Here is a 15888-nt window from a genome sequence, read left to right on the forward strand (position 1 = left end):
ACTTTTTTTCCATAGGAGGCCAATTTTAAAGGTGTAGTGTGTAGGATCTTGCAGTGCAGTTGCCAATTTGAAACCCCTTGCCTCACCCCAATGTTCCAAGTGGGACGGAGAAACTACGGTGGCCACGAAAGAAAACCAGTTTGGTTTGTCCAGTCTCGGCTATTGTAGAAACACAGCAGCTCCCTCTGTAGATGAAAAACAGCTCATGTTTTTATTGTTTGAATTAACATGCAGTTTTAACTCTTCAGACCTTTCAAAATGATTCAAATGGAACAATCTGAAAAGGCTCCTTGGTGGAACTTGACAGTGATCTGAAGACACAGGAAGCCAGCAGTCGCCACATTCCTCAGCTTGCTCGAAGGCATTTTCAGTAAACAAGTAAGTATGCATTGTGCATTTTTACAGCTAGGTGACACATTCTTTGACTGATATACTGAAGCAACAAACAATAGCAAGATGTGATGCAACCTCACTTCACTGTACTTGGGTAGAGAAAACTCAACTCAGAAGATGGATCACAAGACGTCGCTTTATTTATAACTCTACATTAAAAAATAAAGATTGATGAGTAATCATTAACATACATGGTATGTTGAAAAGCTTCACTCCCAGTGCTTAGCACTTTGTGAAACATTCAAAGTATCTATCCGGTGATTAAGTTTGTGTCTGTCTGAGACAAGCTGGCCAACAGGTTGTCTTTGACTGGAGACAGGGGCGCACCGGTCTTGCTGGGAGTCATCTTGTGGGCATCTCTGAAAAACACAAGAGGGAGTGTTTTACATCTCTTTCATTATAAACCATCTCACTGATTAAACTTACTGGCATCTCAATGCCAGTTTGTTTACATAGCTTTCCATATCAAAGCTTGAGTGAGACTATGGTCTAAAACTTTCTTTCATTGACAGTGTTTGAACAATGTGAACCATTTGGTTTCTGCTTCAGTTGGGGTCCAAAACATTCTGCTGTGATAAATAGGTTGAACAAGGTGCAAAATACATTAAGCTATTGTCTTGTAAACGGACTATGATATTATTATACATTGTAAAATGACTTAATGTGATTTTTCTTACATTTACTCACGTTACAACAGAAAGGGGAAATTTTGAAGGAAAGCAGAAATGAACTGAGGATTTATGGGCCCCTTTATAATCTGTAAATAATGCCTTTGGATCAGTTGACCTGATGGACTAAAAAGTAAAGTGACGGAGATTTCAATTTCACAACCTGGCATCCCCAAAAATGCGTTCTTATTAATGGTCTATAAATTCTGGTTTTGGTAAATTATTCAACAATTAAAGGTTATTTTATTGTCATTTACAACACAAGTCTGTAGAATGACATTTTGATTTAGTTCCCTTTATGCTACTTTAAAAAAAAAACAAAATAAAAATTGATTGAGTCCTAAAAATAAAAAAATGAAAAACACTACCAATTGTTGAGGAAGAATTTAACAGTCTCACAGCCTGAGGAAAGAAGCTGTTTTAGGTCTGGTGGCAGCAGATGGCAGCATGGTGAACAGGCTGTGGCTGGGGTCTGTTTATTAAACATTAATTACAACTTATAAAGCCTTCATAAAGGGTGACACTAATAAATTATACAGATTTTCTGTTTGCAAAGGGAGATGAATGAGATGCCTTGACTGAAGCAAGCAAAACAGAAACTTTCAACAACAACAGTATACGGAAATATTGATTCTAGGCCTTCACTACAGCAGCTAATTCAGTCCATTTTTAACGGGACAGGGGAACTCCTCATTGAAGTCACTCCTTGGGACACAGTGACACTTGAGATTTAACAGATGTATGTGGATCCGACTTCAAGGAGCAGTTGGGGACCATAACTTGGTTGCCGCTTAAAAACAAACAAAGCTTTACAGATGTGATTTCAGGTGAAGGAGGAGGGAGGAGGAGAGTTTTAGGGGCTTTGGAGACTTGCAGATGCAGATGTAGGATGAGACATCCATTAATACATCCACTGTATGCAATTTCTGTTTCCTCTTCCATAATGTTCCATGATGTAACTTGACCACTTACCTTTTAAAACCAGATTTGTTAAAGTGATTTATGACTTATTTTCAAATATACTATTCAATTACAAAGTAACCTGACTATTTCTATTTTACTTTTTGAAGCTGAAGTTCTTCCAGAGGCTGCTGATGGTGGCCTGGACACCTGGGTTGTTCTCATTATTGGGGGAGGAGGTTTTCTTTGCAGAACCCACTGACTTTTTCCTCAGTCCGCTGGCCCTGGCTGGGCCCAAAGTTCGCACCTTTGCTGCTTGACCCTGGCTGATGGACTTTGGTTTCGACAGACCTGCAACCTGGAGGGACAAAGACCATCTATAGAAGTCAAGATTAAAACACAGAGGAAAAAGCACACAATGTTTTTCTGCTATAAAAAATGTATTGAGCTTCATTATTTCTAAATTGTGAACTGAACAAAACAAATCCAAGAATGAGTACATAGTTGGGAGTCAATAATGGGAATCGAGAACTGGTTCCAGTTGAGCAGTCAGAAGCTTATAGCACCAAGCTTATCAGTTCATTTTATTGATGCCAGTATGTTTTTCTGACAGCATATGCAGCATTGCATAACAATGACTTAAAACTCTGAGAGGAAGAAACGATCCAAAACATGGTCTAATTCACAAGAAACTATAACTACTAAAACTACTTTTTGTCTTTAGACTGTTAATGCCGAAAACTTGCTAAGGTCTACTTTTTCCACACGGATAATTGATCAGGAATCATTAAGGGTACTTGCACTCAGCCCTAATAAGCAGAATCAATAATCGTATCAGTATCAATAAAATGTAAGGCCATGGTTAGCTCAGCTTAGCATAAAGGCTGGAAGCATAGGGAAACCGCTAGTCTGGCTCAGAGTTCAAAAATACACCTACCAACACCTCTAAAGCTTATTAATAAAGGATGAGTCTTGCTTGTTTATTCCATGCACAAATAGAAATGTAAATTTGTGGCTTTTGGGGGACCAACAACCTGGGTAGGCTGACACAACCCTCTTCCACAGTCTAATTGTAAAGAAACTGTGAATTCTTCTGTTAAATACTTGAAGATTCGACCAAAAATCTGCAAAATGTTGGATGTCTCTCTGGCTCAAACCCACCTTTGATCTCAGCACAGCTGATTTCTCATCTGCTTCTGGCGAGTGTGAGGGAATCAAATTAATTGCCTGAGGAAGCACATGAAAAGACACGTAAGAACATAGCCTTCTGCACACCCACACATGTCATGAAACTCAGATGATGGAGTATGTGTGAAGGCTGACCCAACCACAAGGGATGTACAAATATTTATAAAGGCGGTGAAGATTTGTGCAAACGTACAGACGCAGCATCCCCCTGGTAGGAGGAAGGGAAGCTGTAGGTGGGGGCTTCCTCTTTGTGGCAGGAAGTGAGGTAAGGCTGGGACTGGGTGAAGTAGGCGCTATCCTGGGACAGAGGGGAGTCTGGGAGGTCATCCTTGTCCTCTGGGTTTTCGTCAGTAGAAGATGGACGTGGGGGTAACCTGTCTCCAGGGGATCTGTGTGTTTTTGTAGAAGAGGAAGCAGTCTCCTTCTTATACTGAAACTGCTGCAGGTCAGCCAGGCCTAAAGTGGACTTGGGCTGTCTTGATCGTTCAGTTGAGGTGGAGCTGCCTGACCAGTAAAAAAGCCTGAGGCCATGACTGGCTGAACTGGGAGATGTTTTGCTTGTTGATGGAGGCGGACTCGGGGTGTCCACAGATGGAACATCGGGACTATCGCTGTCATTGGTCTGGGTGCTGGAAGAATTGTCCTGAGTGTGACTCACAGCTCTGGGATCCACATGCTGAGGTAAATCCTCCTGAGTAGACTCCTTAGTGATCGGACTGGATGCTAAACTGGAACTGCTGAAGAATCTACAGGTGGGAATAAACACCATCAGGAAGCTGTACAGTGTTAACCTTACTGCTTGTTAAGGCTGTTTGACTATTGCAACAATGATGACCTTCATTTTTTTGGTAAATATTGTGATCACAATCATAGCCCTCGATTTACAGGAATGCTTCAACATTTTTGGAAACATGCTTAGTTTCCCTGTTTCGAAGAATGTGTCCCCTGATAGTGAAACAAACCGTTAATCGATGAGGAGTCACCCGACTTTTCATTAGTCCGATAGTCGCAGAAAAAAACAAAAACCTGTCGTTGGAGTATCGGGAGCAACGCACTGTCGACAAGACAGACATTCTCTAACACAGGAAGTCACTTACTGGTGAATTGCTGCATGTGCTAGTTAGCGGTGCTTTTAGCTGACTGTACCTGGACTGAGAACTCAAAGGACTGCAGGAGGTTTGGGAGAAGGAAGTTTTTAGGACCAGGGCAGGGAATGCTACTTAAAGAAAGCAACATAGTATGTACTATTCATTTAAGTAAACAAGATGATTTTATTATTATTATAATTTCAGTGGAGCATTTATAATGAGCAGCAGTTACATGATCTTGTTTCAGTTCTCATTCTTTTGCTGTCCTTAAGGTGCAGCTACAAACTCGAGGCATATTTCAAAAATCTCCAAATGTCAGAGCAAATGTATTTTATACAGTCTGTAATTATTTTGAGTGTTCCTGCTGGTGTCTTTGCCACAACAAAAAACAAACTTTCTACTACCTCCTCCATATATATACGGTTGTTGTTGCTACCGAGGGCATTTATTACTCTACCTGCAAACAGAAACTCAACACTTTCTGTGTCAAATTAAAAGCTCTGTTTCAGTGGACATAATCCCTTCATTTCCTAACGAGGTTTTTATTGTGAACATAGGCAGATCTAGAGAAATACTAATGGGGTGGCAAGAGGGTGACACAAATATATGTATGTTAATTTAATCACAATCAATCACATGCTTAGAAAAGCCCCTAAATTAAGATAATTGAACTCAAAAACATGACATTGTGTATTGTGGGTAGAAATATCTAAAGGCGGCATTAGAAATCAACAAATCTTCAGACAATTTTCCAAATACATAAGCCCATTGCTTAGCCTAAAAAATATCAGATTAATTATATGCGTTAATTTACTTTCTTTAACTTTTTTTTTTTTTTTTTTTTTTAAATTAGATCAACCCCTGATTGTAAAATATTTGCAGGAATGTGTTGCAGAAAATTCAGTGACTTGCACTGTTGCCATCTAGTGCTTCAAGTTTAACTATTGCCAACCTGTGGCACTTTACATTACTACAAAATCCAGTTTGGCCAAGACATTAACACTCACTTCAGACAAACAAACCTCTTCACCACTTTGTCAACAACTGACTAGTTAGTTTAATCACATGTTAAGTTAAATTAAGTTATCCTTTATTGGTCCTGATAGGGAAATTTATTCTCTGCATTTGACCCATCTTAAGTACTAGGATCAGTGGGCGCCAACTGCAGATCTGAGCGAGTGCCTTGGTCAAAGTACTGACTGGACATACATATTTTTGTATATGTTAGGGGGAACATGGAGCACCTAGAGGAAACCCACACAAATATGGGGAGAACATGCAAATTCCACGCAGAAAGACCCTGCCCCAGCCAGGAATTAAACCCAGGCAAAATGGTAATCCCTGAACAATCCTGAGTGTTCTATACAGAGCTCTTTTAAATAATCAACTAATAAAAATCATATAAAACTGAATCATCAACTAATATCGCATTCAAATGTACCAGAGACAACATACTTCTGCATTTTTTATACACACTAGGTGTTAACTGCTTGTGCTGCTTGCCCTACAGTAAACATTTGTATCTAGTAGTCAATAATGCAGAAGGTGATCATTAGATGAGTTTTCTGTGATGTCACCTGCTGCATGTGGCCTGGCCATCCTCCTCAGCTTCCTGGTTCCTCCTCTGCAGGAGAGTGGCGAAGCGGTTTCGTGAACAGGGCTGCCTGGTTAAAGTTGCCTTGTCTGGCTGCTGGTCTGACCTGACTCGCTTCTGACTGGAGGATGAATACTGCTGCAGCACGTCCTGGTCTGATATACTAGAGTCTATGGGAGACAAGAAAAAAGTACAACCCAGAATCATAAGAGTGTGCCTTTACTTTCTTGTTCTATTATTTCCAGTCGGCTTAGTATCATCCTACCTAGTATTTTGCTGCCACAGTGATTCAGTGCCCTCAAAGGGACCAATTACAGTACCTGTGGATCATTTCATTTTATCTACAAAAAAAGGACAGCGTTGATAAAAGTTGAGTTGGGTGAACCTGTAATGAGCTAAATTTAAGGCCAATCCTTTAGCAGCACAAACTAAAGCTGGAGTTCAGCTACAGTCTTGTTAATTTCTGTGATCAAACCTTCCCAAATGAGTAATCTGCAGACTATTCACATGTTCTCTGATAATGCCACAAGCTGATTAACTTTAGCACAAATGTTTTTCCATCTCATGAATAATGTTTTGGAGATTTTAATGGAAACAAACTGTCCAATGGCTCTCTGAGGTAATTGAAAATGTGAAATGACATGCTTTCAAACTGAACAGATTTTAGTATAGTTTTCCTCTAACAGTAAAATTAATTTGGCCCAACTAATAGTTCAAATTAAGTAGAAATTACTTTATTTTACAGAAAATTCATCTTCTCACCTATTAGCCTGTTAAAAGAAGAAGCAGTAAGTGTTTTGCACGTACAGTTAACACTGCTGTGCATGTTATTTATTGACCACAATAACAAGAAATTTGTTTGTAGCTCAAAAAGACTGCTGCAAGTCTGTTCCACTTGTGGTAAACGCGCGCCGAAGTGTCATATTGGGCAATTTCTCCTACCAACTGTCGAGTTTCAGACAAAATACATTGGCGATCTGAGTGTGGGGCTAAAATACAATAAAAATTTTGCAGGATGATTATTTCCAGTATATTTGCTTATTTAAAAATGTACAGGTGTTTCCATTACTGGAAAACTAGTCTTTCCAGGTTTTCCAGGATAGGTGGGAACCCTGACTCAACAAACAAACAAACAAGAAAAAGTTACAAGAAAAACGCAGACATGTTATTCAATTATCTAGTCAATAACTGTGGCTCCTAAGTGGACATGAAAAAAAATAATGTATTGTCAGTCACCCTGTCAGTAAATTGTTCCACAGCCTATGATCATCATCAGCTGTCAGTGAGTGATGAGTGTATTTGTATTAAAGACAAGTAGAAATGTAAACACTGCATGTTAACAGCTCACCTTCTCGTGGTCTCTTCACCTGCAGCTCTCTGCAGGGCAACCTAAGACCGTCCAGGCTGATGACTCTCTCCTTCCCCCTGGTGGGGGGAGGCCTGTCTGGGGAGGCAGCAGACTGGGGTGGGGCAGCAGATGCTGGTTTGAAGCCTCTGCTCCAGATACTGGGCCCAGTGGGGGCGGGTGAGTCGTTCCAGCTGTGACTGCGGGGTTTAGAAGGCTGAAAAGACATTTGCGTCATGTAAATGTGACACTTCGTTTTGATGATCAGGAATCCTTTCAATGATTGTGGTCTAATACCTGTGGCAGGGGTTTGTCTGGGCTAAAGTTGTCTATCCTCTGCATGGTGTTGATGTCAAGGTTTCCCAGGGCCATCTGCAAGCCTTCTTCATCTCCTAGATTGCTGGACTCATCATCAAGGATTAAATACTATGCAAGTGATAGAGAGGAACTCACAGCTTGCCATTAGTAAATCAAATACGACACTGCATTATTAACAAAGGAGACATTTGGTCAGGTGTTATTCAGGACAGAAGGATACAGTCCAGCATAGCTGAGGGTGGCTGGGTCCATGTGCTCTGGGTATGGGTTGAGGGGTACAACCTTCCTACTGATGGGATCAAACACCAGCTGGTAGAGGAAGGTGTTATTGGCTCTGACGAATCCCTCGATGTACTCTTCAGGGACGACTAGATTCATCTTCAGGTACTGGCCCATCTTTCTGATCACCTGACACACAACTGTCTGTCACTGGAGCACTGCTACAGGCTTTTACCAACACAATCATTATAATGCTAGTGTTGATTAGACCAACAGCTTATTACCCTGTACAATTACCCTAGGACTCTTAATGAAACCATTCATTACTTATTTTCCATTGCTGAAAATTCTGTTTCTTTGCATACTGTATATACTGTTATATCCACGTACCCCATGTGCATAAAGATACCTGCACGTAAAATATTTATTTCAGCATCCTTTTCCCCCACTTTTATTTATATATTTATTTCCCTTTCCCCTACTCTTCTTTCTCTTAAAAAAAAAAAAAAAAAAAAAAACGACTGCTGCTGGCTTACCTCCACACACCCCGGGCCGCGATGTGGTCGGTCAAAAGGAGACGGCACATACTTACTGTGGTGAATTTTAATTTCTGTGCGCACTGTAGATAATTCCATGCCCCCCACTCCCTACTTCTTAAATGCATAATCAATGCATAATTCACTGCCTCACCATCTGGTCTCACCTTGAGGATATCAGGGTCTTTGGCCATCCGGAGCAGCTTGCAGGCCTTGCCCAGGCCGATGCCATGCAAGGAGGCCAGATAATCACAGCCAGAGAGGATGCACATGTGGCGAAATTTCTCCTCTGTGAAAAAGTTCCCTAGAGGGCGACAGCGGCCCAGGTTGCTCTGGTCTATCTCCAGGCTGTTGCCATGCTTATCCATTTTGAGGATCACCTGCATGATTGTGAAAGAGGCTTTATTATTGAGTCATGCTTGGTTCATGTGGCCAGTTCTTAAAGGCTGTCATTCTAACATATGGTTTGCTGCAAACTGACTAAAAAAAAATATATATATAATAAAGATTAAGATTTACCTTATTAATCCCCTATTGTAGAAATTCTTTTTTTCACTCCTATTTTTATATACACACAGGCTGAAATGCAGGCTTGTGGACATGCAAACATGGAGAGAGAATATCAAATAATGATATATATATATATATATATATATATATATATATATATATATATATATATATATATATATATATATATATATATAATGATAATCATCAATAAAATAAGGTAAATGGACCTGGTAAATGTATAGCGCCTTTCTAGTCTTCTGACCACTCACTTTTATTACGTGAGACATTCACCCTTTCACACAGTGATGGCAAAGGCCATCGAACAGAAACTAACATTCATACACATTCACACACCGATGCACTTTGGGGTTCAGTATAGTTCAAGGATACTTCGACATGTGGCACCAGGAGCCGGGGATCGAACCCACAACCTTCCGATTAAGGAACGACCCGCTCTGCCTCTGAGCCGCAGCCGCCCCACACACTCCATGCACACTCCATACTGTGGGATTTGAACTGGTGATCCTCCGGTTCCCAAGCCAAGTCCCTACACACTGAGCTACTGCCGCCCCTTAAGTCTGTTGTTTCTCTCACTTGGTGGTTAGCCAACTTCCTTGTCATTCTTGCCATAGAGCACAGAGTAAGCATTAGTACCCTTATGCACACATGCAAAATTGTATCTGGTTTGCATAACATCGACAGCCAATAATATCCCCCTGCTCTATGCTACCGTCAGGTTTCCTCTATGTATTTACATATGTATTCAGCCACTGGGTCTAGTGCATGATACCTTTTTGCAGCCAAATGCCAGCAGGTCAGAGTCTTCTGTGATGACAGCCTGGGCTAAACCATATTTAGTTAGGTAAGCTAACTGAGCATCCGCTTCATATGGAGCCACAACACAGTCCACCCCTTTCGCCCTTGCAGCCTGTTTTAAGAAGCAAGACAAAAACATTTCCAACAAAACTTCATCATGAATGATGTTATATAATAAAGTAACAAAGAAAAACAGAGAACACATGTATTTATAGGATTCTTGCTAAATGCATTTCTCTATGTTGCTCTGTGTACAATGACACAAAAAAGTGCAGTGATTCAACTGATAAGATGTGACTAACAACTCAAATCATTAGCTTTTAGTGGGCAGAATTAGGGCTATATAAACACTGACTTTACCTCCTGGCAGGAGATAGGAAGCCCTTACCTTAATAAGGTTATGAGCCATGGCTGGGGTGATGTTAACACAACGGGTAAAACAGTCTCTGGCCTCAGAAACTTTGCCTTCACGTAACAGCTGTCTGCCTTTCAGAAGGTTGGTTTCTCTGCGCCTGAGAGGCACAAATGAAGCAGAATCAATAACGGAACACTAGAATTCCTAATTGCAATTCAAATGAAATCTAGTAAAATGTTAAAATGAGAAATAAAACTGGAGACTATGTTTCTGGACAATGATATAAAACCTTCCTAAGAGACAACTGAGTTAGGAAATGGCTAAGATTATTTTGTAGTAAGTAGTAACACCACTATCAGCAGCAAAAATAAAAGACAGATACAGCTCAGTTTCCCTGTTAATAACAATATTGTTTTGGTCTTTTAGTCCTTTTGGTCTCACCTGTCTGCAGGTCTGTACATTCCTCTCTGCACCGTCACACACAAACAATGTTGCACTGTTGCCGTTTTGGAATGCAGTGATTAGATAAACCAAGCTTTGTCTGAGCCTGTTTGTTACCAGGTATGAAAAACACCGGATTATTATGTTTGGCACAGGCCATCCATCAGTGCTTCTCAAAAACTCTGTGTGATCATTTTCTGTTGACTATGTTTACATTCACAAAATATTCTGTTTTTTGCCCTTATTCCAAACAAGACAACATTCCTACTAAACTGTTGTAGTAGGAATAGTGTCTAATGAAAATTAATATTCCACTAATATTACCTAATTATTATTTTCTTTTCTTCTGTGCGTGTGTCTCTTCTCCAGCCTTATAAACTGTTGGCTAGTTAGTTTGTTTACAACACAGAGCTGACCGTAAACAGGCAAACCGCAGTAAAAAACCCAAATGAGACGCATATTCTGAATGCACTGTATACTATATAATATTAGCATATCCCATATGTCTGAATTAGGAATATCGAAAGAGAACATGTTGTTTACATGACCATTATCATAAGTGGAATATTGTCATATTGGGAAAGATGGAAAATTAGTATGTTTATTTTTTTTATACTGTACAAATTACAAATACAAATTTACACTAATTTATACACCAATGAAAAAATACCTATGAATAGTATATTCCATTTCTGTCCAGCTCACACTGGACCTTTAAACGCCATTTAAAGTCGGTCTTTTTGTTTCAGATATTTGCTGCTCTTATAGGTCAGTAACCGAACAACGTCATCAGTGAGATGTGCGCAAACAGGAGATAGAAAATGAAAAACAATGACCATTTATGAGGGCATCAGTGTGAGGAGTTGTTTATGCACCCTTAAACAACAATCACAAAAATAATGGGTCAAAAATTTTCATTATCTTAAAAAGAAAACCTTCCAGTCAGATCAGAGTGGATAATTAGCTATCTGGTCAGAACCATGGGTTTTATATGGGGTAAGTACTGAATGGTGGTGGGGGGGTATTGGCAAGAATCTGGCAATATGATACGCATCATGATACTGGGGTTAGAATTCAATATGCTGCAATAGTGTAAGCAACACAATATAAATTGTGATTTCTTTTTATAAAATCTAATTTTAGCAAAACTGTCTGAGGAAAACAAAGTCTACTTTTGTTTGTATTTGTATTTATCAGTCTCTGTAACATCCAACATTATAGCCCTCAGTTCACGTTTACAACACACACGCTATCTAGTTGTTTGGGATTTAAATACAAAAATATCTATAGTTATGGAGAATCGATACAATATCACAAAACAAAATATTGCATACGATTTTGTTTTTCCACCCCTGGTGGGTGTTAAAAAAGTGGGTTTTGAACGGAACCTGCTGAGGAAGAAAAGCATTTTAAGGTAAAACAGTTGGCACTGGGCATTTATGTTTTAAGTAAAATGTGCTAATGTTTAAAAGTGTTCTTGGACTTGAGGTCATAGATAATAGGCAGTCCAGGACATAGATGTGTCATCCAAACACTCATACAGACTCAAGGTAAATACTCACTCTCTGCGAGCCTTTTCCACCTCTCGTTTTGATGGCAGATTGCGTCCATCAAACACCAGAATTGGTTTGACTCTGAAGTTCAACAGCATGTCCACAAATTTCATGCAGTACCACACGTACCTAGGATTGGACAAATTCAAATGCCAATATCAGTTGTGGACATAACAAGAAAATCACAAAGTGAATATTAACATGTTTCTAAACATATTTTCTTTTGAATAATAATAAAAATGCTCACTGATCAGTTGGTTCTCCTTTAGCGAGCTTCTCAGCACATGAAAATGCTCCTTTATGCAGCCAGCAGTAAGTGTCCACAGCCACGGTCTGGCCTTTGTATTTCTTCACATTGATGGGGTCTGCTGCATCTTTGATGAACTGCAGCAGTCCAGAGATTCCCATTTTCAGCTGCCAATTGGAGCCACACTGATTCTCAAACTGTAAATGGATCAGGAAAATACTGATGAAAACAACTGCTCACACTTTCAGTGAGGAAAGGCATCCAGAAAGCTCACTGATGACAACATAAAAACATTCCTCAGAGCGTGCTTACTACTGCCTCATTTCAAAATTACAGGAAATAATTGCATGATCCAACATTAAGAACTGTAATTATATCTCAAACTTGCTACAAGGAGTTTTCAACTGGTTATGAAACAGTCTCAATTTAGTACCGATGCCTCTATATGGCCTACACAAACAACCAAGACCATCAGAGAGAAGATGTAGCAGGGGCTTTCACTAATTGAATCTTTAAGTTAAATATGACTACATCCAGTGAGTGGAAAATGCTGACAGACATGGTTCCAGCATCCCACCTCCCCTTCCAAAAACTGGGACAAAATAACCACAAAAATCAGATAAAGCATTTGTTCAGAGATGACAGTGAGTTGAAAACTACACATCTTCACAAGCCATTCGGAATGAACATTATTTATCTCACAGAAAAAACGATGTAACATTTGTTGATGTCTGTACCAAACATCTGGAGAATGAGATTTGTAGGCTAGGACATCTCTGCAGCACTACAGCGCTTCATTGTAATGCTGTTTGACACACATTTTACCTTTATCAAACAAAATGCTGCATCTGTCATTTGGATATTGCCATTTCAATAACATTTGAATTAATTGTCCAGTCCTGCAGTTTTCAGCATCAACACAACTGTTTGGTCTGAACACAATGTAGAAACAGAGAGCTGTAGCAACAGTCTGTCTGTTATCATTTAAAATGGATGTAATAAGAGAATATTTGTAAATCAAAATCTGCCATGCCTGCTAATGCATGGCATTATGATTAATAACAGGATATTAATTTACCCTAAAAGCAGTGGCACCTGTGTGTAGATCATCATAGTCTCAACTATCAGAAAAATACTGACAATAACACAACAAATATTGATTCTGCTTATTTGTCAGATTCTTTATCAATTCCTGAACAATTTCTCTGCAAAGGCACTACTGTTAGTATAAGAAAGGATATTTAGCCTCTGTGTAACGGCTGTTTTGCTCAGTGCATAAAGTGTCAATAACATGGCATTCCTGGAATTTAAGTCCATGTTGAGTAGGAAGAAGTTTCAGCATACTGCTGGTGTTTCCCCCTTTACTTAAAATGATAATTTTATAGACATTACAAACAGCTCTGTTGTCATCTTTCTTTGTGAAATGAAGCCACGCTTTGGAAAGTTTCTTGGTCTCCACTAGGACTCCTTCTTGTTGCACCTTTCCAGCAGAGTAGACACTTGAGTTTGAAGTCATTGTTTTGCAATCCTCAACTGACAAAAACATGCCAACATTTTTCCTGATATTATTAGTTACTTTTCATACAATTCTCTGTGCGTATGTTTTGGCTTGTTTTATAACAATCGTATATACTTAATACGCTTCTTTTGTTGTTCTATTAGCTCTTTGGTTGTTTTAACTGTTTACTTTTCTGATGCAACACAAGGCTGTTTATCAGAAAGTAAAGGCTTTTTTTCAACTTTACATCTTAAACAATCTAAACTTTAAAAACAACATTGTCATTTTGTTGTTCTTTACATAAATGAATGAATAGCTACACTTAAAATTAAAAAGGCCTTGTGATCCCGTGAGACATACTTTTAACTTTTATCCTATATTTTGTAAGTTGGAACAACAAGTGAAAAAATAAGGCTGGCTGACTATATTGCTCCTAGTTTGATTATAGACTTTTTTTTATTTTCAAACCTAAATATATAAAAAATACTCGGAGGGGAAAAATGTGCATCTATTATGGTGGCCCTTCACATGAAAATGTTTGTTTTTTATTCATTTATTTTGTTTTTTAAAGTAGCATACAGGGAACTATGTCTAAATTTCATTCCAAAAACCTGCATTGTAAATGACAATGAAATAACCTTGAATCCTTGAACACAACACTAGAAATTTACTTTGCTTCAAAATCTTCATTTGCATATTGCATATATTTGGTTTGTATGTACCTCAAAAGTCTCATACATACTGTATAACCAACATATCACACTTCGAAGATCAGCTTTACTTAATACCGGTAACTACTTGATCCTTTGTTTTTGCTTAATGGCAGAGATTGCGTATTACAGCTAATGTATACATAAGGGTGCGGCTCTGAAATGGAGATGAATCTGGATATGAATTATATATACTGTCGATGATCTGCTCATTCCTACCACTGCGCATTAACGTTAGATAAAGAAATCTACACATTTCAACTTGCTATTCTTACAGTGAAAAAGAAGACTTCGTTAGGCTAGTGCATCACTTTAATATGGAGTATTTTCAGGTTTAGTGTTGGCTAATAATGATCGCTTATCCCGCTATCTTCATCCGCTAAAACACCAGAGAGGGCTAACTAAACCAAAAGCTGGCTAACACCGAACAGTTTCACGTTTACAGTTCAGGTAACTGAAGCCCTACTTGGTGAATAAATGCGCCGAATTTAGCACTAAACCTAAATAATTATAAATGTTGTCGGGTTTATTATTTAGACCTCTATGTGTTTGTTAATAAACAAGTGAACATTAAATTGGAAGTTTTTAATATAACGTTAGTAGTCTAGTGTAGTACATAGTAAATCGTATCGAGGGGTTAAGTGGTGACATTGTCGTTTCTTTTGAATGCAGAGCAGTTTCTTGCTCTTACAAATATTGATAGCAACGTTAGTTAGCTGAGACACAATCTGAAAGGCTCTATGATCTAACGAGCTAACGTTAACATAGTAACGTTAACTGAACTGAACAAAGTGGACAGTTTCTGCGCCAACGCTGGCTAAAGGCGGCTACAACCGACGTCTATGTAAATAACACACACTGACAATACGTTAAAGCAGTATAATATATAACAGTATGTCAAATTCACTGAATACCGAATTAAAACTTACTCCTTTCCAGTTACTTTTATCCACAGCCCGAACAGAAGGCTGGAGTGAATTTAGTTTTAGCGGCAAAATGAGTTACTGAGTATGAGCTTCTGCTATTGGCCACAGAGCTGCTGCTATTGGCCACAGAGCTGCTGCTATTGGCCAGATGAACTGAGAGGGCGGGATTAACCGAAGAAGAAGGGGTGCGCTCCAAAACCTTACGTCTACACCCGGTTAACATGTTCCCGTGCAACACAAAATAAACCGTTTCTTGTTTACTTTTTTTGGCACTATTAAGTTTCAACAATGACAATTATCCCAGCGACCCCGCACTGGCTGCCTGATCATCAGCTGATAGAGATGCATCGACACAGCCTAGCTCCTTCATGTGCCACAAGCACATCCCCGCCCTCGCCTCTTTGTAAATTTGCGACACGCCGGTGCTCGGACCTCAGCTCGCAAGCACTTCACCGCACAGGAAAAAGCTGATATTTTAATGATCGCTCAAGCAATTGTTCATGAACTATGCACACTTCAGTACATTATTAGTTAGTTAGGACATTATTCTCTTATACGCAGTGTGTACTATCACGGGTCA

General features: G+C 39.2%; 1 protein-coding gene across 1 annotated transcript; it reads right to left on the reverse strand.

Annotated features, from left to right (window-relative positions):
* Positions 1 to 511: 511 nt before the first annotated feature.
* exo1 (exonuclease 1) lies at positions 512 to 15404 on the reverse strand. The gene is made up of 14 exons (XM_051423347.1): positions 15312 to 15404; positions 12175 to 12371; positions 11937 to 12056; positions 9967 to 10090; positions 9553 to 9690; positions 8417 to 8629; positions 7715 to 7902; positions 7474 to 7576; positions 7180 to 7393; positions 5815 to 6001; positions 3343 to 3895; positions 3123 to 3188; positions 2123 to 2319; positions 512 to 752 (listed from the first exon to the last, which is right to left on the reverse strand). The coding sequence occupies exons 2-14, from the start codon at positions 12333 to 12335 to the stop codon at positions 644 to 646; spliced, it is 2373 nt and encodes a 790-aa protein (XP_051279307.1). The 5' UTR covers positions 12336 to 12371; positions 15312 to 15404; the 3' UTR covers positions 512 to 643.
* Positions 15405 to 15888: the final 484 nt, after the last annotated feature.

Source organism: Dicentrarchus labrax, unplaced genomic scaffold, assembly GCF_905237075.1.
Source record: "Dicentrarchus labrax unplaced genomic scaffold, dlabrax2021, whole genome shotgun sequence".
Taxonomy (NCBI): Eukaryota; Metazoa; Chordata; class Actinopteri; family Moronidae; genus Dicentrarchus; species Dicentrarchus labrax.